A 25,578-nucleotide genomic window follows, 5' to 3' on the forward strand; every position below is an offset into this window, starting at 1 on the left:
AAATTTTATAATTACACACCTTTTATTAGAATAATCAGTTTTTATACTGAAAAACCATAGAGTTTGAAAAAATTTCTAGGAACTACAATATAAACAGAGTAGATTTGGTTAGGATTAAGTCTAACAAATAATTCACAATTTCCCCCTTGAAAAAAATTAAAAAAGATTGATACTATTATATATTACCTCTTTACTAACACCCATATATTTTTGTACTAGTAACTACCCCTTAACAGCCAAAATCGCCCACTTTGGGGAACACTATTTGGATTCTTATATATTAAAAAAATAATAATAAAAAAAATACATGACAATGCGATTTAATTGTTAGCAACTAAAAAACTGTTAGAATTTTAAAGTAAAGTTAAAATTTGTTTTGTTTTTCGATGAAATCAAGTTTCTACATAAAATAATATTTTTTGAGTCAACAAACTAAAATGTAACGGTATTGTTCTAATTTAATATATATTTTGAGTAAACCAAGGAATATATTCAAAATGTGTTTTTATATTTTTTTTCCATTTTAGGAAGCTAAAAAAGTTATACATTCTAGTCTAAAAAAACATTTCGAATTGTAATAAACTGTTTAAATTCAAATTTTGTGAAAAAACTTTTTTTTTGTAAACTTAATTAATTTTTATTAATGTTATAAACGATGTTTTTGTTTCTTTTAATATTCATTAAAAATGCTTTTTGTTTTGAAATATGATATTTACTAACCCTTAAACTACCTTAAAAAAATAAACGCTTTTGCTAAGAAGAATTTTTTGAATCTCATTTTTCCATTCATAACTCAAATACTGAATAAAAACTAGAAGTACCATTATTAACAAATTAAACCTAACAAATCTTGAAAAAAACTTAAGAAAATAGTTCTTTTTACAGTACGCATTTTGAAAAACTAAAAAGCTTTTCACTTAAATTGAGTTGTTTTATGTTGATTAATAAAAACCAAGAGCTTTTTACAAAAAAAGTTTCAACTGTATATTTATTCTTTGTGTCATACAAAAAGCGAGAAAACGGTTAAAAATAAAATACAACAATCTAAAATTTAAAATCGAAATCAAACTATTGATCAATTTTTTATTTTTAAACTTTGCAAACGAAATGAAAGTTTAAGCACAAAGTATAAAAATTATACTTAACTTATTTTATTTACTGTATTCACATAGTAACTATTTAATAGCTTTCAATTTTATTTTAAAAAATTATTTTAAATATAGAAGTACAAATAACTACAATACTTTTCCAAACAGTTATAAATTTAAATATTGAAATGCAACTTATTCTGCAACTTATAAATGCAACTTAATCATAATGTAGCAGAAATTTTATACTTTATTTATTGTTACGTCACAAAATAGTTAAAACTCACAGTTTTGAAAATAAATATTATTGCAACATTAAATTACTTTCTGTATTTTACCAAAATTTCAATTTAAAAACTTTCAAAAAAGTTATAACAAGTAAATAATTTTAAAAAACCTACATAAACCTAATTTTTTCGCAAAACAAATGCATAATCTTTTAAAACAAACTACACAACTTTATTTTTAGATTAAGATAACAACTTATAGATACACTATCCACAAAATATTACTAAAACAAAAAAGAATTTAGCTACACCTTTAGTGCGCTTTTATTTGATAAGGCTTTAACAAACAAAAATTAAACTATTGCTTAATAAACTATAGATACAAAAAAACAATAGTATTAAATCACTTAGATAATGTTACTTCTAATTTGGAAGTTCAAATAAAAAACTAGTGTTAAGCATCATTGTTGTCAATTATAGCAAACTTATTCTGATTATATTTACAATATACCAGCAACTTTTTACAATTTTAATTACTACGTCACAAAATAGCTCAAACGCGCTATTTTGAAAATCTTTTTGCTTGTTTGAAAAAACGACTTATTTTATAAATAGAATAACATTTTTTCATGCTGAATAACCATTAAAATTTCAAAAACATTCATGAGTGGAATTACAGTATAGAGAGACTAGTTTTTGTTAGGTATAACCTGGTAAATGTTAAAAGTGCATTGTTTGTTGATTTCAAACTAAATAAAATAAACAATGGCATTAATTAAGCTTAAGTAGTAATGTTTCCCCTAGACGTATAAAAAATAGTGGATGTAATCTATAATAATCTATATCTTTTAACAAAAGATAAAACATACAAATATTTAAATTTTAAAAAACATACACCAGTGAACAGTTCAATTGTTAGCAAGTTGAAATTAGGTAATTGAACTTTCAAAATAAAGTTGGAATTTTGAGTTTTTTGATAAATTTTAATTTCTTAACTAATTTCTTTTTCTTTAAAGAATAGCCTATGAGTCCACAAAAATGTAATGTTAAAGTTGAATTTTATTTAAATATTTTAAATAACCTACTGACATGATTCTTTAAATTCATAAAAATTTTTCCGGTGTTGGAAATTAAAATAAGCACATTACAACCCACCACAGTAAGTTTATGCCAACGCTTCCAACAGACAGTTTAAATTTATATTTTAATAAAAACTGATCACGTTTTCTTATAGCTACGTCACAAAGAAATTACAATGAAATTTCAACATAAAAAAAGTGAATTCTTTGCAAGAATTCAAATACAGAAATTTATTTTGCGTGATAAAACAGCATAAACAACTTAGGTATGATTTTTTTTAATCAACTTAAAGGTATTTTGTTTTAATAAAATCAGTGTGCTTTTTTCTTTAGAATGATTAAAAATACAAATAAAATAAACTTATTTATATAAGTGCGTCAATAATTGATAAAAAAGTTTATAACTTTTAAGTGTTGTTTCTTTACGGATACAGAAATTGTTAAAATATTTTTGGCTAAAACTAAGTTAATGTAATATTTTAATCTCAAATTAGTTTTGTGAACATAACATTTTGATTTAATAAAATATTTGTCTTAAAAACCTACGTATAAGTAAGTGCTTTCAACAAACAAATTTTACATTAGTAAAAATAATGAATAATGAAAGTCTTAGTAAATACATACAATCTATGTTTTTCCAGTTATTATACACTTCAAATTTGCTTTACAATAAAAAGGAATTAAATGTTAAAAAGTAATTATTTTGTTCAATAAACGATTCTGAATAAAGTTAAGAATTTAATTTCTATTGAAACTGTTTAAAAAACATACTTTAGGACTACTCTTTATTTTCATAAAAGAAAAACAAACATAAAACGGTTAGTTGTTAAGCTAAAGAAAACGAATTATAAATTAATTATAACAGTTATGCTTATGTTAGAGGAATTGTACAATAGTTCAATTTAAAAACTGTAATGAATAAACTTTTATAATTTATAGATTTAATCAATATGCAAAAACTATTAAGTAAACCAATCAAAAGTGCTTATTTTGGTAGAATAGTATTTTTCAGCTTGTTTATATTTAGTGTAACTGTATAGCAGGGGTGGGCAGGTCAATAAATAATAAATAATTTTAATGTGCTTAAGCAACATATTTTTGACCTTTTTTTAGACAAAAAAACTTAAGCGATAGATTATTTTTAAGGATAACACTAAAAATGTTTGGAAAACAAAATTATATTAACTTGGTTAATATAAAACTTTGAATGCAGTTTGCCGACTCCTGCTTTATAGTTTTGTTTTCTTTAATTTTTGGGATAATAAACCAATGAGGCTAAAAATTAAAGTTTTTATCAAAGAACTCTGATTTTTATACTTGAAACAACTTGAAACTTAATTTTTTAAGCTAACTACAGTTTTATTATTGTTCAACTAGGTAATATTCATTGTTGTGGTATAGGCCGTATATATGGTTATAAAAGTGAAATTACAGTATTACTTCTATTCAAGAAGTTCAATTAAAAAATTTAGCAAGAGGATTTTTGTGCGGCGAACTTATTCAATTTATATTTACAATGTAGCAACACTTTTTTGCGATATTTAGCATTTTACGTCATTACAAAGTTCTGACGCTTGACTTTGAAAAAAAATTGTGACTTTTATTAATTTTTTTTTTTAATGTTTTATAACTTATTCTCATTTATAATTTTTTAAACTTTTCATTTTATAAAAAAGCAAGGTATGTTAAACATAAGATCTTTTGATAAATTAATTACAGTAACCTCTCGCATCTTTACGCACTCGTGACGTTACGCACTCTCGTTTAGTTACGCATTTTGGAATTCTAAGAATTCAAAAAATAAAATTTTAATTTGTTTTAATATTGCACAAGTTAGGTTTATTGTATATTTTTAACTTAAAATATGTTTTTAAATACTAACTCACCTCTCTATATCTTTAGACTTTGTAAAGTTATGTTACTTGACTAACTGATAAACATTTAGTTATACTTAAGTATATCAGAAATTTTGTTAACAGTATGAAATTAAATTAAAATTCTGAAAAAAATATGACTGTGTTAAATAATGAAAGTATAATGAAATAATGAGAGTTTAAAACACAAATAAATTATACAGCACTCTTACCCTATATATGAATAAATATCTAAAAAATAAATCTAATGAAACTTCCTAGCAAAAAATAGCAGTGATACTAAACAAATTTAAAGCTTACACTTAACACAAATCATAGTTGTTTATTATTATTATTAATAAAATTAGTAAATTTTTCTACAAGTATTATTATTTTATATAAATTTAAGTCTTTTTTAGTATATGTATAGTTATATATTTTATTTTTATATTTATAAACAAAGTAAACAAATTTTTAAAAGTGGAAAAGTCTTCAGTCTGCTTTTAACTAGAAGCAATATCAAAACACAGCCATTATAGAAAGTATATTTGGTATCTCTCGTATCTTTACGATCTCTCATATCTTCACGCACTTTGTCTGTGGACACGATGTGCGTAAATAAGCGAGAGGTTACTGTAGCTTAAAAGATTAAACACAAGTGTTACGCTTATATTTGATGAACGGTATAATAATTTAGTAAAATGTTTTGAAATTTATTTTATGTTCATATCCAAGTAAAAACTATTGATCAAATAACTTTATGTATTCAAATGTAACAACAGTCTGCAGTTGGCTTATAATCAACGTAACTGTGTAGTTTTTTATTTCTTCTATTTTTTGAACAATGAATAAAACGTTAAAAAAAGCTAACTGATGAATTTAAAACCTTTTTATTTAAAACTAAACTTTTGCAACTCTAACTAAAGTGCTTGCAATTTTCATTTAACCAAGCTATAACTATTTCGTAGCGAAACACTTATTTTTAAATGGGGTCAATGGTTTTCAAGTTGAATACATAGTATAACTTCCAAATAAGAAGTTCAAATTTTTTGAAAAGCTAGCTGATCTCGAGGAAAAACCGTTTATTGGCCATTTCGTTTTGTTTATATATGTGCAACGCAGCAGCTATTTTTTCAACTTTTTTTATCACTACGTCATTACAAAGCTCAAATGCACAACTTTCAAATAAGTATCGCTGCGACATACACTTAGTCTTAAAAACTTTTTTTTTCTTTTTATACTCAACTTTTCAATAAGACATTTTTTTTAAAAGTAAGTTTTATTTTAAAAAATTAATTTTTGATGAAGAAATATGCTTTCAACTAAAATACTTAGATTATACTGACACTTGGTGATTTACAAAATTGTTTGTCTCAGTAATGATTTTTATGATTTTTTTATATAAAGTTATCAAGCAAAACTACCATAATTCAACATAGTTTAAGTAAACTAATCGCATGATTTATTTCAAAAACAATAAATAAAATTTCAAAACACCATTGATAATTCAAAAGGCAAGCATACTTTCATTTACTTTCATGTACATTAAATAGAAAATAACAAAGTATAAATATTAAGAAAATAATAACTACAAAAGTTTTATTAATAAATTATAAGATGTAACGTTAAAAGGCGTTAAATCCTGGAGATCCTGATAAGCTAAGCTAGATATAATGGTATAAATGGAATGGTATAATAATTTAGTAAAATGTTATAAACTTTATTTTTAATTTAAACTTAAAAACTAACATCAATAAATACTTTACTATTAAATGTTTTAAGCCTGGTTAAGTGAAAATTACAGGACCTATGGTTAGATTTGCAAAAGTTTAGTTTTATATATGTATTGGTTTTAAATTGTTTAATTAACAAACAAACCTTTTTTTAAACGTTTTGTTTATTGTTCTAAAATAAAAAGAAATGCAAGACTATACAGTTGCATTAATTATAAGCCATCTGCAATCTGTTAGTGCATTTGAATTTAAAAACTGTAATGTTAAACTTTTATAATTTATAGATTTAATTAATATGCAAAAACTATTAAGTAAACTAATCAAAAGTGCTTATTTTGAATAATATCTTTCAGCTTGTTTATACTTAATGTTACTGTATAGCAGGGGTCGGCAGGTCAATAAATAATAAATAATTTTAATATGCTTAAACAACATATTTTTGACCTTTTTTTTTGACAAAAACATTTAAGCGATAGATTATTTTTAAGGATAACACTAAATTTTTTTTTTAAGTAAAATTATATTAATTTGGTTAATATAAAACTTTGAATGCGGCCCGCAGTTTGCCAATCCCGGTGTATAGTTTTGTTTTTCTTTAATTATTGGGATAATAAACCAATAAGGCTAAAAACTAAAGTTTTTATCAAAGGACTCTGATTTTTATACTCAAAACAACTTCAATTTTTTAAGCTCAAATACAGTATAATTATTGTTCAACTAGGCAATAATCATAGTTACATTATAGTTTTATTTATTGAACTAATTACTAATACTCAGAGGTTATAAAATTGAAAACATAATTGTACTTCTTAATAAGAAGTCCAAATAAACAACGTAATTCACCCCTTACTACTTTGTATGATGGCAAACTTATTTGAATTTATATTTACGATGTAGCAACACTTTTTTGCGATATTTAGCATTTTACGTCATTACAAAGTTCTGACGCTTGACTTTGAAAAAACATTGTGACTTTTATTAAATTTTTTTTAAATGTTTTAAAGCTTATTTTCATTTATAACTTCTTAAACTTTTCATTTTATAAAAAAGCAAGGTATGTTAAACATAAGATCTTTTGATAAATTAATTAGCTTAAAAGAGTAAAATTAGTCACAAAGAAATTACAATGCAAAATTTCAACATAAAAAAAGTGAACTCTTTGCAAGAATTCAAATACAGAAATTAATTTTGCGTGATAAAACAGCATAAACAACTTAGTTATGACTTTTTTTTAATCAACTTAAAGGTATTTTGTTTTAATAAAATCTTACAGTGTGCTTTTTTCTTTAGAATGACTAAAAATACAAATAAAATTAACTTATTTATAAAAGTGCGTCAATAATTGATAAAAAAGTTTATAACTTTCAAGTGTTGTTTCTTTACGGATACAGAAATTATTAAAATAATTTTGGCTAAAACTAAGTTAATGTAATATTTTAATCTCAAATTAGTTTTGTGAACATAACATTTTGATTTAATAAAAGTTTTGTCTTAAAAACTTACGTAAAAGTAAGTGCTTTCAACAAACAAATTTTACATTAGTAAAAATACTAAATAATGAAAGTCGTAATAAATACATACAATCTATGTTTTCCCAGCTATTATACAATTTAAATTTGCTTTACGATAAAAAGGAATTAAATGTTAAAAAGTAATTATTTTGTTCAACAAACGATTCTGAATAAAGTTAAGAATTTAATTTCTATTGAAACTGTTTAGAAAACATATTTTAGGACTACTCTTTATTTTCATTAAAAAAAAAAAACACAAAACGGTTAGTGGTTGGTAAGCTAAAGATAACGAATTATAAATTAATTATAACAGTTATGCTTATGTTAGAGGAACTGCATAATAGTTCAATTTAAAAATTGTAATAAATAAACTTTCGTAATTTATAGATTTAATCAATATGCAAAAACTATCAAGTAAACCAATCAAAAGCGCTTATTTTGGTAGAATAATATTTTTCAGCTTGTTTATATTTAATGTTACTGTATAGCAGGAGTCGGCAGGCCAAAAAAGAAATAATTTTAATGTGCTTAAAAAACAACATATTTTTGACCTTTTTTTTTGACAAAAAAAAATATGCAATGGATTATTCTTAATGATAACACTAATTTTTTTTTTGAAAACAAAATTATATTAATTTGGTTAATATAAAACTTTGCCAACTCCTGCTGTTTTGTTTTTCTTTAATTATTGGGATAATAAACCAACAACGCTTAAAATTAAAGTTTTTATCAAAGAACTCTGATTTTTATACTCAAAACAACTTGAAATTTAATTTTTTTAGCTCAACTACAATTTAATTATTGTTCAACTAGGCGATAATCATAGTTGCATTACAGTTTTATTTATTAAACTACTACTAATACTCAGAGGTTATAATATTGAAAACATAATTTTACTTCTCAATAAGAAGTTCAAATAAACGAAATAATCATTGTTGTGGTGTAGGCTGTATGTATGGTTATAAAAATGAAATTACAATATTACTCCCAATCAAGAAGTTCAAATAAACGAAATATTTTCAGCCAGTGCGTTATGATGCGGCAAACTTATTCAATTTGTATCTACGATGTAGCAACACTTTTTAGCGATATTTAGCATTCTGCGTCATTACAAAGTTATAACGCTTAAATTTGAAAAAACATTGTGACTTTTATTAATTTTTTTTTTAATGTTTTAAAGCTTATTTTCATTTATAATTTTTTAAACTTTTCATTTTATAAAAAAGTAAGGTATGTTAAACAAAAAATCTTTTGATAAATTAACTAGCTTAAAAGATCAAACGCAAACATTAAATTTTACTTATTTTTTGTTGAAGTTTATAATAGTTGTTATTTTATCTATAAATTTCAGTATACTACAATTTTTGATTACATTGAATATTCTATATGTTCTAATTAATATATTAATACATAATAATTTAGTAAAATGAATTGAACCTTGCTATTTATTTTATGTTTCATATCCAAGTAAAAACTATTGATCAAACAACTTTATGCATTCAAATGTAATAACAGTCTGCAGTTTGCTTATAATCAACGTAACTGTATAGTTTTTTATTTCTTCTATTTTTGGAACAATGAACAAAACGTTAAAAAAAGGTTTATTTGCTAACTAAAAAATTTAAAACCTTTATACTTAAAACTAAACTTTTGCAATTCTAACAAAATGCTTGCAATTTTTATTTAACCAGGCTATAACTATTTAGTTGTGAAAAACTTATTTATTTAACACATGGTATAACTTCCAATAAGAAGTTCAAATTTTTGGAAAAGCTATATGTGCTCCAGAAGAAACCTTTTCTTCGCTATTTCGTTTTGTTTATATGTGCAAGGCAGCAGCTAATTTTTATACTTTTATCATCACTACGTCATTACACAGCTCAAATACACAACTTTTAAACAGGTATTGCTGCAACATTTAACAAGTAACTGTTTCTTGAAAACTATTTTATTTATTTTTTTCAATATTTAACTTTTCAAGCAGACTATTTTCTCAAAGAAAGTTTTATTTTAAAAAGTTAATTTTTGATAAAGAAAATTAGCTTTCGATTTATATGTTTACATGATACTTACATTTAGTGAACTACAAAATGGTTTGTCTTAGTAAATCTTTATGATTATTTTTTTATCACAGATGTTCTTGTGCTAAAACTTTATTTCGACTAACGGCGTTTCACTGCTCTCAAATAAATTTAAGAACAGATCTACGGAGTCTATAAAATGTTAACACACATTAGAAAAAAACATGTATAATTATTTATAGTGTTTATCTAGGTAGTAACTATAAATGGACTTTATGGTTTAAAAACAAAGTTTGGGATAAAAGCGTAAAATTATAAAATTGTCTACAAAAAAAATAAATTTAATAAAAGTAGGCACCAACCTCAAAATGCTCTAAGAATAGGCAAATTTTAAAAATGAAAATTAAATTGAGTTGTGCAGAAATGTTACGTCATAATAATTTTAACAAATTATTCAATAATTTATACAGCTTGAAAACATGAAGTATTAAACTTGCAAGAATATGTAAGTTTTGTGAAATAAATTAGTACATAAATAGACAGAGTTATTTAAAGTAGAATCGTCGGTTATGGGGACAGATATTCGATAAATCTTGCCGCTTATTCAGAAGTAGGTCTTTATCTTCTGCTGCAATTACTGCTCTTTCTGTATTGCAAGTTGGGCAAATTCTACTTACTCCGTTGGATGTATGTTTTATCTTTGAAACAATACTCCACTCCATGTTTGGCCTTTTACCGTACCTGTGAAAAAAGCTCCAGACATAATCCGATAAACGCGTGCTTTGTTTTTTATTTATATTTTTAAAAGTATGTTTATGATTAGCATATCTATCCTTGAAACTACCTGCTGTACTTCCGATATAAATTTTATCTGGGCCCTTACTTTCAACTTTAACTTTATAAATTACATTTTTAATTAAGCAATTACCTTTTAATGGGCAGTTATCTTTGTTTAATTTACGGCAATTACATGTTTTAGGCATATTACTTAACTTATTACTATTAGGGTTAGCTGGTTTTGAATATTTATTTATAGTTTTATTGTTATGCATTTTGCTTAAACTTTTAGCGCTATTATCACTTACTTGTTCTAAGTTTTCTTTTATCATTTTAGAAATACTTCTAGTTATACGTTGATTATTATAATCTACATTATTGTTAGTATTATTGATATCGATATTTTCATTATCATTAATATTAAAGTTATCATTATAGCTTATATCTTTAATGTTTAAAGTTTTAATATGTTTTACATTATTGTTACCATAATTAAAATTTTTACTATTAGGATTATTATTATTATTACTGTTATTAAAATTATTATTATTATTATTATTATTACTGTTATTATTAATTTGATTAGTATAATTAGAAATATTGTTCATATCTACGTTATTACTAACTTTATTACTAGAGTTATTATTTGTATTAGCTTTGATATGTCTATTTTTAAAATTTGAAATTACTGTTTTGTTGTGCGATTGTATTAAAGTTTTAACATTACTCATGCAACTATAAGAAATTTTAACTGTCTTTCTATTAAAAATTTTGTTATAAAAGTGGCTATCGGGGAAGTGTTTATCGACTAGCTTTAAAAATTCTTTACCTAAGTTTATATTAACTGAAGAGCAATAATAACTGAAAAAATTAACTGAAAAATGATACCGATAGTTTTTTTGATATACCAATGGGTAGTTTTCATGGAGCGGAGGTATGCGATCTTGTAGGCTTATACATCCTAGATAAACTCAAAAGTATTTTTGATAATTGTGGGTTGTATAGAGATGATGGACTCGGTGTTATTGATCTTTCAAAACCTCTTGTTTACGAAAAAATTAAAAAGTCAACGTTTAGATTGATGTCTGATATCGGTTTTAAAATAACTTTAGAAATAGGAGCGCAAATAACGAATTTTTTAGATGTTACTTTAAATTTATCTAATAATACTTACCGTCCGTACCGTAAACCGAATTCTTTATTAAACTTTATCAATATTAATTCTGACCACCCTTACCATGTAAAAAAATGCCTCCCGGTAATGACACAAAAACGTCTAAGTACCCTCTCTTCGAACGAAAAGATATTTAACGAAATAAAAGCACCGTACGAAAATGAATTAAAAAATCGAGGTTTTAAATGTAAATTAAAGTATGAAAAATTAGATGTAGATAAAAAACGCAAAAAACCGCGTAACCGACATATAATGTGGTATAATCCTCCATATTGCTCTTCAGTTAATATAAACTTAGGTAAAGAATTTTTAAAGCTAGTCGATAAACACTTCCCCGATAGCCACTTTTATAACAAAATTTTTAATAGAAAGACAGTTAAAATTTCTTATAGTTGCATGAGTAATGTTAAAACTTTAATACAATCGCACAACAAAACAGTAATTTCAAATTTTAAAAATAGACATATCAAAGCTAATACAAATAATAACTCTAGTAATAAAGTTAGTAATAACGTAGATATGAACAATATTTCTAATTATACTAATCAAATTAATAATAACAGTAATAATAATAATAATAATAATAATAATTTTAATAACAGTAATAATAATAATAATCCTAATAGTAAAAATTTTAATTATGGTAACAATAATGTAAAACATATTAAAACTTTAAACATTAAAGATATAAGCTATAATGATAACTTTAATATTAATGATAATGAAAATATCGATATCAATAATACTAACAATAATGTAGATTATAATAATCAACGTATAACTAGAAGTATTTCTAAAATGATAAAAGAAAACTTAGAACAAGTAAGTGATAATAGCGCTAAAAGTTTAAGCAAAATGCATAACAATAAAACTATAAATAAATATTCAAAACCAGCTAACCCTAATAGTAATAAGTTAAGTAATATGCCTAAAACATGTAATTGCCGTAAATTAAACAAAGATAACTGCCCATTAAAAGGTAATTGCTTAATTAAAAATGTAATTTATAAAGTTAAAGTTGAAAGTAAGGGCCCAGATAAAATTTATATCGGAAGTACAGCAGGTAGTTTCAAGGATAGATATGCTAATCATAAACATACTTTTAAAAATATAAATAAAAAACAAAGCACGCGTTTATCGGATTATGTCTGGAGCTTTTTTCACAGGTACGGTAAAAGGCCAAACATGGAGTGGAGTATTGTTTCAAAGATAAAACATACATCCAACGGAGTAAGTAGAATTTGCCCAACTTGCAATACAGAAAGAGCAGTAATTGCAGCAGAAGATAAAGACCTACTTCTGAATAAGCGGCAAGATTTATCGAATATCTGTCCCCATAACCGACGATTCTACTTTAAATAACTCTGTCTATTTATGTACTAATTTATTTCACAAAACTTACATATTCTTGCAAGTTTAATACTTCATGTTTTCAAGCTGTATAAATTATTGAATAATTTGTTAAAATTATTATGACGTAACATTTCTGCACAACTCAATTTAATTTTCATTTTTAAAATTTGCCTATTCTTAGAGCTTTTTGAGGTTGGTGCCTACTTTTATTAAATTTATTTTTTTTTGTAGACAATTTTATAATTTTACGCTTTTATCCCAAACTTTGTTTTTAAACCATAAAGTCCATTTATAGTTACTACCTAGATAAACACTATAAATAATTATACATGCTTTTTTCTGCTTTTTTTCTAATGTGTGTTAACATTTTATAGACTCCGTAGATCTGTTCTTAAATTTATTTGAGAGCAGTGAAACGCCGTTAGTCGAAATAAAGTTTTAGCACAAGAACATCTGTGATATACATTCCGATAAGCTTAGCTTATCAGGATCTCCAGGATTTAACGCCTTATAACGTTACATCTTATGATTATTTTTTTATTAAGTTATCAAGCAAGACTACCACAATTTAAAACATTTTTAGTAAACTAATCGCATGATTTATTTTAACAACAGTAAATAAAAACTTCAAAACACTAAAAATAATTCAAAAGGCAAGCATACTTTCATTTACTTTCATGGACATTAAATAGATGATAACAAAATATAAATATTAAGAAAATAATAGCTACAAAAGTTTTATGAATAAATTATAAGATGTAACGTTAAAAGGCGTTAAATCCTGGAGATCCTAATAATCTAAGCTGGATATAATGGTATAAATGGAATGGTATAATAATCTAGTAAAATGTTATAAACTTTATTTTTATGTTTCATATCTATGTAAAAACTATTAATCAAACAAATTTATGTATTCAAATGCACTAACAGATTGCAGTTAGTTTATAATCAATGCAACTGTATAGTCGTTTTATTTCTTTTTATTTTGGAACAATAAACAAAACGTTTAAAAAAAGGTTGATTTGCTAACTAAAGAATTTAAAACCTTAATGTATAAAACTGACTTTTGCAAATCTAACCAAGGCTCTTGTAATTTTCACTTAATCAGGCTACAACCACTTAATAGTAAAATATTTACTTATCTCAGTTTTTAAGTTTAATACTAGGTTAATGTTACTTCTAAAGAGAAGTTCAAATATGCATAAGTAAATATCTGCGAGAAAATGTCTATACTCATCGCCGAATTTTTCTGTTTATATGTACAACGCAGCAGCTATTTTTTCAACTTTTTTTATCACTACGTCATTACAAAGTTCAAATGCACTACTTTCAAATAAGTATCGCTGCGACATTTAACAAGTAATTGCTTTATGAAAACTATTTTAAAAAGTATTTTCTTTTAATATTTAACTTAGACCAGTGGTCGGCACGCTACTTCGAATCCGTGAACCCTAAATCACAAAATTAAAATTCTGTGCACCCCAATTTGCATTCTTTAGCGCCGCTAGTGTTTAAGAATATGTAAAAACTTTTAATCGTTTTTTTTTTACTAATAATTCGGTAACACCCAGTTAATTTTTACACGCTAACTTTAAATTTACCAGTTTACCCTATCCATTTCAATAAACTTTTAATATTGATGATCTAATTTTTACAACAATATTTTACTTGTATCACCCAGGTCTAAAATACTAACTATAATTTTTAATTAATTATAATTTTAATTTAGTTTCTGCGCGAAAAAAAAAAATCCATGTACCCCAAAATAAGTTTCATGCACCCCTAAAGTCCCGTGCATCCTAAAAGAAATTTCATGTACACTAGTGTGCATCAGTGTACACCGTGCCGACCACTGACTTAGACTATACTGACATTTGGTGAACTACAAAATTGTTTGTCTTAATAAATCTTTATGATTTTTTTTTATAAAGTTATCAAGCAAAACTACCATAATTCAACATATTTTTAGTAAATTAATCGCATTATTTATTTTAAGAACAGTAAATAAAAACTTCAAAACACCGTTAATAATTCAAAAGGTAAGCATATTTTCATTTACTTCCATGGACATTAAACACATGTTAACAAAATATAATTGTTAAAGTAAGAATAACTAAATAAATTTAATTTATATTTATTATCGTTAACAAACTTGGGTTCTCGATGTTTTTGAAGGCAAAATGGCCACTTCCGTTTCTGCTGCGGATTTTTTACTAGAGGGCGCCTTCTTCGAATCTGCGGTCACGCCCCCTGTAAACAAATTTAATTATTTTTATTCAAATACAATAAGTTTTGGGCTGATAGATTGTAGGTAAAAAATAATAATAAATTTATTACGTTACACCCCTGTAAACATATTTAATTATTTTATAATTGTAATTTTATTTATAAATTTCAGTGTACTACTATAACTCTTGACTGAAAAAAAAAATACTATTCAATATTATTTATTATGTTCTTAATAATATATTAAACACCAAAACTTTTATAAAACAATCTTTAGTATACAATTGTTTTATAAATATTTTTTCTCACCAATAAAAGTGGTAGTATTTTGATTTAATCAATATACTTTTTATTATTTTTTCATTATTATTATCTGACCAATAACAGCGGTAATTGTGGTCACTTAAGGCCATAGGGGGGGGTCCACTTTGTTTTTTACAACTTGATCTTATTTTGTAGAATTTAATCTGAGCTATCAGACACTTTTAACCGCTTAAAAAAAACTCAAAGTAACTTTTGAGATATAAGCGATCAAAGAAAGGGCGTTCAACAGGTTCCTTATGGAAGGCGAAAACTAAAAATGCGAAAAAAGACTATTTCACTAAAAATCTATCTCCTCCTTCATTTTTTGAGTAATCTTTCTCAAATTTTTACAGAATGTGTATTATTAAACTTTAAAGAGATCTATTGTAGGATTTTTTTAAATTTTAAGTAAAAAAAAAATATTGTCAAAAAACTACCCTTTTTTTTAGTTTTTTGTGGATAAAACTTTTATTTTTCAAAATTTCAAAAATTCCAACATTCAGATTCTTCAAAATATTAAAAGGAACATTTCCTAAAAATTTGAAGTCTCTAGGTCAAAAAATGAAGGAGGAGATAGATTTTTAGTGAATTTTAAAATTTCCGAGAAAATTGACCCCAAAAAATTTGCGGTCCATACGTTTGTATCGGAAACTTTTTACAAAAAATAAAATATCTCAAAAGTTAAATGATATTTTTGAATTCTATAAAAACAGGCTTGTAGTTTGTATTTAAAGCTTTCATATAACATATAAAAGCCAAAGTTATTTTTTGTAAAAAAAAAAGTCGGACCCCTCCTATGGCCTTAACCAATATTTTTTATGTATTATTATTTTATTAAATTATTTTCTCACCAATAACAGTTGTAATTGAGCTGATTTCTTCTTTTTTATTTTTTTCTGCGTTACGACGTCTTTCCTCAGCCATTTGCTATAAAATAAAAATATAACATAATTATAATAATTTATAATAAATTATATAAACTTATTGTGAAAATATAACTTCAATGGTATTTTTATTCCTATAATTCTACTTAAGTTTTTAGAAAATTAAGAAAAAATAATATTATTTTTGGTCTTGCTAACTAAGCACATAATTTAAAAAACTTACTATTAATTGCCTAAACGTTAAAAGAAGTATTCATACAGAGAAAAATATTTTTCAAGTTTAAATTTTTTTTCAGATTTATTATCAAATATATTGCTTTAAAAATATAAAATAAAATATTTAGTCCAAGTTTGTTCAAGAAAATTCTCTCAAGGTTATTTTTTGAATCCTTCTTAATACTGATTCCGGTATAAATTATATTACTATCCCATACTTTGTGATAAATATTTAAAAAAAATTATATATAGGGGTAGGGAGTATTTGGGTGATATTTGCTGGACTTATGAGAGGAGATATGACCTGGATAAGTTTTGGCTTCAAAATGAAAAATCTAAAAAAAAGATTAAAATTTTGCAAAAAAAAAAGTCGCTGCCCAAAAAACTTATTTCAACCCAATAAGTTGCATATTTTTCGATTTCTTGACTTTAACAGTAATAAAATCACTTATACTTGTCCTAGACTTATAATTTATATCTTAAATGAAAGCTTATTATTGTAGGCATAAGTTATAGACTTTTCGACTGCTTTTGATGCATTATGACGTCATTACTACACAAAATATGCAAATTTTGCCTGCAAAATCATACCATTTTTCTAACATAAACACAAACTCATATAATTCATAAATTCAAAAATATATAATATTGTAACTTGTTTTAAGTTAAACAATTTAAAGTTCTCGACTTAAATGTCTTTAAGGAGATTTTTATCTAATATTTATTTTAACAATTTATTATTAACAAAACAATGTGAAAAAATTTTTAGTTTATTTACTCAATTGTTTTGTTCAAAAATTTTTTTAGACCTGTTTACAACAGCTGAGGATCTCATATATGAAAATATAGGAGTGAAACATTGTTTTGATTGTAATAAACTGTTAAAATAAATTAATAACTTATGATATTAAATCTCACCACCTCAGAAGCCTTCTCAATACCGATCCCGATGCCGGCGTTGGTCATCTGAGTTGCGAGGAGGAATGCGAGGTGCTGGATCTGTTCCTTCCTGCCCGCTGATTCAATCGGGGTGTAAGATGACTGGAACGCAGCCGGGATCTCTTTGGGAAGCACGACCTGATGAAAATACTTTATTTGTTTTTATTTATTTTTCTTATATAATGTAAGATGCCTAGAATGAAGCTGGGAGCTATTAAAAAATGTGGTTATCTATAATGTTATATTAACTTTAAAGTATACTATTACGCCATTTATTTACAAATCTAAACAAAGCTTGTTATACGGTCTATAATTTTACAGTATGTTTCATTTTTCAAGTGATCACTAAAAAAGTAGTTTTTTCTGTTGCAATTTTAAGAGCCAATAATAATAAAAATAGATTAATTGAACTTTGTCTAATTATATATTACAAACTTGCTACATTCGCAGGTGTTAAAACAGCTACTGTTTATCATCAAAATAAAATAAATATAAAACAAAATGTCATCACTTGAAAAGGAATAGAAGAACAGCAACATTTTAGGATTTATAATACAACATTTCTGTGATACAGTTAAAATATACAACTGAATACAAAGCTAATTAAGTTGTATTAGTAATATGCTAAGTAACTCAAGATTTGCAACATTTTCAGATGTTAACAATATTATAAAAGAATATAATAATACAAATATATAAAATACTACTAACTTTTAAGAAAAGGAACGAATTAATATGTTCATGTATACATTTTGATAAGTACATCACTATTTTAACTTGTACAAGCAAATATTTAAACCAATTTATAATTACGTCACAATACAATAGTCAAACTTTTTTAAACAAGTAAATTCAGCCTAATGCTATAGCTAGAGATTTTTACTTTTTGTTTATCCACAAATTTTACAAGGCTGCTAAATGTTAGTATACTAACTTATTTATTTATTTGTTTGAGTTTTGAGATTATAATATTATTAAGTAGCTTACATTTTTCAAAATTTGAGATAAACTAATCTAATAACATTATGATTTTCTTATATTAATAACTTTAAACTATAAGTTTTATTTAGATTCTATTTAGTTTTTTGTTTTAGTTTTTTTTTTCAAGTTTAGCTTATTGTCTTCCTGCATACTATTGTAAAATTTTTTACAGATTCTATTCAACTGATGATCTCGTTTGACTAGTTTCAAGCGAGTGAAACATTGTATTGTTAATAAAATTAAAAAATTTTGAATTAATCATTCTCCTTATATTTAAGTTGAGAACTTTAATTGTCATCTTTAAAGTAAAAAGTATAAAATACTACTAACAATGAATAAAAGAACTATATTAGATTTCAGGAGTCAATGTGGTACTAAATATCGATACAAAATTTAAGTTATCATGGATAATAATACAAGATTAGCAACATTTTCAGAACTAATAGTACTATAAAAAAAAAATTTAAATACAACTAACCATGGATAACAATACAAGATTGGAAACATTTTCTGGAGTCAAAAGTGGTATCAGGTGCTTTGCTGTTATGTCAACTGCAGTCATATCTTCTGCTGATGTTTTCTGTTAAATGTATTTGATTTTATTTTTGAAATTTGTATTTTTTTTTTTATTTCTAATATTCTCACCAATATTAAACTACTTATATAATATTATATTCTTGATTTTATTTTTATTTCTTTAACCAAACGAATATCAAATATTTGTACAAGATTTAGATAAGAAGTAAACTATTTTGAAAACATTTTGAAGTTCTCAGTTTAACTCACTTGATAAACATACATAGAAATGTGTAACTTTTTACATATTCTTAGAAAAAAATATATAATAACTTTTTCTAAATTCAACCAACACCATCCAAGTTAGTTTTGTTATTTGTAGTTTTAACTTTTAAATTTTTTAAACATCATAACTAACACTATTCTATTTAATTTTATTCGTAGCTTTAATTTATATAAAAAAACTTAACACTATCCAATTTTGTTTATATATAAAATATAACTAACGGCATCCAATTTAATTTTTTTACTGCTAGAGCTCTCAGCTCCTGCTTTCCTCTTAGAAGACTGGAGAAACTCTTTAGGAGGATCCCTGCAAAGATTCCTTTCAATTTCCGATTTGCTGGTACCCAGTGCTTCTAATAGCGTTGTTATCTGAAAAATTATGATCATTTTATCATGCAATCATTAAATATTCTTTTGTTATATATTAAGAGATATTATTTCAAATTTTATAAATTTCTGGTTTGTTTGTACCTAATGCTTCTAATAGCGTTGTTATCTGTTAACTATAACAAATTAATTATTTAATATTTCATTAATAAGTTTAGATATGATTATTATATTTATCGACTTTCGATTTGTTTGTGCCAAGTGCTTCCAATAAAGTGGTTGCCTGTGGGTAAAAGTTTAAGATCAAAATAAAGTTTAAAACATAATTCTTTTATAATTTGTTATACAAGTATATATTTCGTTGATTATCAACTTAATAAACAGAAGTTTGTTTAAACAAAGTGCTGCTGGTAAGGTGGAGTGTTATCTGTGAAGTGATATGACGCCATTAAAATCATTATGACGTATATAGGTGTTATGACGTCGTTAAAGTCTGCTTAAGTTACAGTATGTTTATTTTCAGCGTCATATTTAATAAACTCTTTACGTTTTCTTTACTACTTCTATACAAGAATTTTTTTTTTAAACTAAAAAAAGTTAAGATACAAATATAAGTTTTCAAATTTTTTTGTAGCCAAGAAAACAATCTAAGCAATAGATGAAGTAAAAAAACTATTTTACCACTATCATAAACGCTGTATTGTAAATTATCATCAAAAACATACTTACAAGTATTATTATTAATTTAATTTTAAACAAATAAAACAGACTTGAGATTGGAACTGGTAGACTTGGGGCAATCTTAGCATCCTCAACAAGTAAATTCTCATCAGTTTTCTGACGTTCACCACTTGACTTTTTGCTAAAGTGGGGGGTAGTGTCGCTGTTGATGAGTTATTATTTATTATAAGTTTGGGTAAAGGTAAATGTTGGACATTATGACGTCATAAATGTCACTTAGGTTTAAATTTTTATTAAAACAAAATAAAAATTTGAAAGAGTTTTGGACTTTTGAAAGTTTTCTAAATTTATTTGCATTTTACTGTGCTAAAGTTAATTTTAAATCTTTAACTGATTACTGCTCACCTTAAATAACACATTTAAATGGTTTTTAACAAAAGAGCTACAACAAACATCAAACAAACAAAACATTAAAAACGATTTTATGATCAAACTAACCATCTAATGATTTGTAAGTCTGAATTATTCTCAATATCAGTTGAGGTCTATCGTTTGCTAGTTTCCATAATATTCCCATTCCTACCATGAGATTCGTGCTGTAAAATTAAAAACTATTAACAAAACATTTATAACCCATTTTGCTTATACTTTTCATACCATAACAAGTATTCAATATTTATAATATTAAATAAAATTCTCATTCCTACCATGAGATTCGTGCTGTAAAATTAAAAACTATTAACAAAACATTTATAACCCATTTTGCTTATACTTTTCATACCATAACAAGTATTCAATATTTTTAATATTAAATAAAATTCTCATTCATTTACCATGAGATTCGTGCTGTAAAATTAAAAACATCAACAAAATATTAAAACGTAAATTAGTAAACGTAGCAAGTTTCATATAAATAAAATTTACAAAAATAGCTGTTTCAGAAGAGCAAATTTGTAGCTAAAAAGTAGATTGAAAAAATGAAGAGTAACTTTTAACCTAACTTGTTAGTTTAGTTAATTTAGTTTTTAATAATGAACGATGTGTACAGATAATAATATAAGATAATAAAGTACGAAACAATGAGCTACATAACTTTACAATAAGCAAATGGGTTTTATATGAAGAAATTCTACTCAAATCATTTATAAACATTAATAACTATTTCATTCCCCTATAAGCCCAGATACAAGATAAGTCTTAAAACATACTTAACCATGTTGTTTATATTTATTACCACAATTAAACCTGGAAATGTATTGGGTTAACACGTACTAAAGTAACTCCTTAAAATAAATACAAATATTTAATATTTTATTATTTTTAAACCTGGAGATATGTTGGGACAACATGTATTTGGGCAATTCTTTAAAGTAGAAATATTTACTACTAAAAAAATTCATTCAAAAATAAAAACAAATATTTATTAATCTATTTTTTAATTAAACCTGGAAATATGTTGTGATAACATGTACTGAAGCAACTCCTTCAAAGCGGCTTCTCTTTCTTCCTTCATGGTTTCCATGGTGATAAAGGGGTGGTTGCTAGGAAGATCTGAACACGAAACATCGGTTGCTATGGTTGCCATGTTGGTTGCTATGTGGGGAGGACGCTTTGTGGAGGTCTGGATCACTTGCTCCATTAGTTTCATCGACTATAAGAATAAAAGTTTGTATTATTTATAAGATTATTTTATAAGTGTAAAAACGACTTTAATAAACTAATAAGACGTTCCCTGTTATAATTTTAAGATGACTTTCTCAATCGGCTTTACCACACGATTCAGAATACATTTGTTTATAATTTGTTTTGTTTGTTTATAATAGTAAGATGTGATTTATCTAGTTGATTTGATTTTGTTTATTAATAGTATTCATTAAAATTTAAAAAACTTACATCACTTTTACATAAATACCATCAACCGATTTATATACCGTGATTTGTTAATATTTTAAAAAATAAACTCTTTGTAGTGCAAATTAGATTTATTTAACAGATTATGTACAGTTTGAAAACTGCCTTGAAAAGTTTTTAATTTTTTCAAAAATAAAACAATATTATAACTAACTTCTGGATGAAAACGTTTTGGAAAAAACGAACGTTTTAAGTGTTAAGGATTTTTCAAAACAATATACGTTTGTTACCTGTTTTATGTAGATTTCTCAAGATAATTTATATAAAACCTGTAGTACTTTTTGGTAATAATTTTGATAACAACAAACTTGAGATCTGAGTCCGTCTTGATTGGAATCTAATAAAGCGAATATTTGTGAATACAGTCTCCTTGTGGTTTTCCACAAATTATTGTAATTTTCTCCCGTGTTCTTTATCATGGCCTGAAAAATAATAATTAACATAAATTTCATAAAATTTAAAAAATTGAAAATAGATAAACTTATTTAAATTAAAAATTATTCTAATTCTGATAATAAATCATTGTAACTATAAAACTATAAATCATTGTAACTATAAAATAATAAATTATTGTAATTTTCTCTTGTGTTCTTTATCATTGCCTGTTTAGAAAATTAGAAGTAAATTAATATATTTAAATTAAAAATTATTTTAACTATAAAATAATAAATTATTGAAATTTTTTCTTGTACTTTTTATATTTGACTAAAGGTAATGAATTTATAAAAAAAACTAGTAAAAAACTATTTTAAGTGTCTTCTGTATTCTTTGTAATTACCTAAGAAATATTATATTATACCAATTATGTTTTTTATTTAACTTATTAAATCTTCTTAATGGTATAAATTTTCAAAATAAGTTGTGGTAAGCATCTAATAAATAATGTTTTTAAACTGTATCAATGTTTATTATTCCCTGAAACTTGTTTCCCATCAAATTCATTATCAAAACAAATAAAAAACTATTATAAACCTGGAAACATTTTTTATGAAGTATTGTTGCTGATATAATAACTTGTTTCCCAACGACTGCGTGTTCTTTTGTGAGCATCAGTAAATAATTCGGATATAATTTCGGCATAAATGAAGAGTCGGCCATACTGAAATATCAATTATATCATATATAATTGTATAAGTACATAAATCTAATAATAATAACGACAAAAATTATGAATGTTAATTTTCTTGTATGTTACAGATGCAAAAATATTAAAAAAATCAGCATTTTACTGAAGTTAACACGGTTTAGAATTAAAAAATAAGTTTTCAAGAACAAAGTAGTTTATTTTCAACAATTGTAAACTAAACACAAGTTTTTAATGAACCTAATGACGATTGTTTTAACATAAATACATTCAAAATCTAAACAATATAATCTAACATTAATACTAATAAACCAAAACATTTAGATTTGTTATTATCAACAACTTTTTTTCTGTAAACTGACCAAACTTTCTCAATGAATCTAATGACGAATATTTTGACGTGGTCGCTTGAATCTGTGAGAAACTGAATCACTTCTGATACGAAATTGTCGATGTATACAGGGTGTTTCAATAATATCTGTTATTATAGCATTTAATTATTAATTATTAAAAGATTATTTAATTAGATAACTTCTGATACGAAGTTGTCGATGTATACTGGATGTTTCAATAAAATCTGTAAAAATATTATTATTTATTAAAATATTATTTAATTAGATAACTTCTGATACGAAGTTGTCGATGTATACTGGATGTTTCAATAAAATCTGTAAAAATATTATTAATTATTAAAATATTATTTAATTAGATAACTTCTGATACGAAGTTGTCGATGTATACTGGATGTTTCAATAAAATCTGTTATTATAATTATTAATTATTAAAATATTAAAATAATCAATTATTATTCAGCAGTATTTGCTTTATTTAGTGCAAACAGTCCATATACATTATGATATTGTTTAATTATTCAACATCATTCAAATCTAATATGTACCTCTTCTATTTTATGGAAACAATCCATTTTAATATTTTATTATTATCTAATTGCTAATTATTAAAATATTAATATAATCACCTCTTCAATTTTATGCAGACAGTCCATTTTAATTGATTGAAATGGAAGGTCTTTTTGCGAAGCTTCTTTCAATAAAGCTGCAACCTGTTCAAACCATGGGATAACAAAAAAAATATATTGGTAACTAAATCAAATAAATACCTAAAATATTTTAACAATATATATATTGGCGTTAGAAATGAATTAATTTACCAGTCTTTTTAAGAATGTAGCCTGTTTGACCTTGGAAATAAAATAGTAAATTTTTTATAATTTTTAATCAAAAAGTAATTAGTTTAATATAAACATTAAAAAAACATAAACGTAATTTTTTATTTCGGTCCAGTGTATGTATTGGTAGTTAAAAATTTATACTCTGGTAAACTACATTTAATAACAGAGTAATCCTTTAAATCAAAATTGAAAATCTGAGCGTAAATGTTAATTTTCCGACAAATATTTTTTTCATTTTTATAAAATATATGTTTTCGGCTCATAGGCCACAGTTTGCCGACTCCTGAGCTAGGCCGATATTTAAATAGTAAACTATTTTACACTTTACAATAAATACAATTACAACTCCAAACCTGTTCCTGAGGCTTCAACCCTTCGATCAAGCTGGTGTAGCTGGGAACTTTTGAATCCTCCGTTTTGATTGGCTGCATCGACATCATCCTCGACCGCTGATTGGACACTGGCGCCCTCATGCTGTTTGCTGTGTATAATATTAAAAATTTTAAATAAAATATATACACCAAAATTATTGATTATTAATTAATATATGAAATCAGCTGATTGGACATTGGCGTCTTCATGTTGTTTGCTGTTATTAACAAAGTATATAAGTAAATGTTAACTTATTTGAATCTATCATTATAGTAAAAGAGAAATTTATAAAAAAATTTGTTGATTTATATACATAACTATATTTCTGGTTGGATATTGCTGTTCTCGTGCTTTTTGCTAAATATATTGCTTGAGTGAATAGAGTATACACCTAAATAATTAATAAAAGTTTGTTGATGTAATGTGAATTGCTATATACGATAAATGTCAAGTGCATTTGCAACTGACTAAAAGTGAATTTAACTGTTAAGCTCATATAAATTCGTCAAACAATCTCTGTACACCAAACTTGACCATCAGAAATAAATGTTATAACTATTTATAATATTAAATATAAATAGATATACTAAAATATAAAATTAAACCAACTTACCACTTCTCTGGCTGGTTGCCGGGAAATTTCCAGGTCTCTGATTGGTTAATTTCCTCGTCAGCCTCGGGTCGGTTGCCATGGAGTTGGCTGCCATGGGCTTGTTGCTAGGTGGTAGCGAGCCCTTGGGCCGGTTGCGGTTCAGCCTGGGGTCCGAACTCATTTTATATAAATAAACTACAACAAAAATACTAAATATAAATATTTAAGTCACATGACAAACATGAATAAAAAC

At 24.9% G+C, this 25,578-nt stretch overlaps 1 protein-coding gene across 1 annotated transcript in view; it reads right to left on the reverse strand.

Annotated features, from left to right (window-relative positions):
* Positions 1-25,515, reverse strand: part of LOC145843997 (symplekin-like) — a 37,606-nt gene extending 12,091 nt beyond the window's left edge. The window contains exons 1-14 of the mRNA XM_082951299.1: positions 25,347-25,515; positions 24,715-24,842; positions 24,149-24,232; positions 23,532-23,647; positions 23,058-23,184; positions 22,394-22,507; positions 21,620-21,825; positions 20,673-20,770; positions 20,264-20,376; positions 19,389-19,535; positions 18,844-18,945; positions 17,367-17,522; positions 16,197-16,272; positions 14,969-15,066 (exon numbers count right to left, since the gene is read on the reverse strand). Of these exons, the coding sequence (XP_082807425.1) occupies positions 14,969-15,066; positions 16,197-16,272; positions 17,367-17,522; positions 18,844-18,945; positions 19,389-19,535; positions 20,264-20,376; positions 20,673-20,770; positions 21,620-21,825; positions 22,394-22,507; positions 23,058-23,184; positions 23,532-23,647; positions 24,149-24,232; positions 24,715-24,842; positions 25,347-25,506 (1,725 nt within the window). The 5' untranslated portion in view covers positions 25,507-25,515. The remainder of the gene's footprint in view (positions 1-14,968; positions 15,067-16,196; positions 16,273-17,366; positions 17,523-18,843; positions 18,946-19,388; positions 19,536-20,263; positions 20,377-20,672; positions 20,771-21,619; positions 21,826-22,393; positions 22,508-23,057; positions 23,185-23,531; positions 23,648-24,148; positions 24,233-24,714; positions 24,843-25,346) is intronic.
* Between the last annotated feature and the right edge of the window lie 63 nt (positions 25,516-25,578).

Source organism: Thalia democratica, chromosome 9, assembly GCF_965202585.1.
Source record: "Thalia democratica chromosome 9, ktThaDemo2.hap1.1, whole genome shotgun sequence".
NCBI classification, from domain to species: domain Eukaryota; kingdom Metazoa; phylum Chordata; class Thaliacea; order Salpida; family Salpidae; genus Thalia; species Thalia democratica.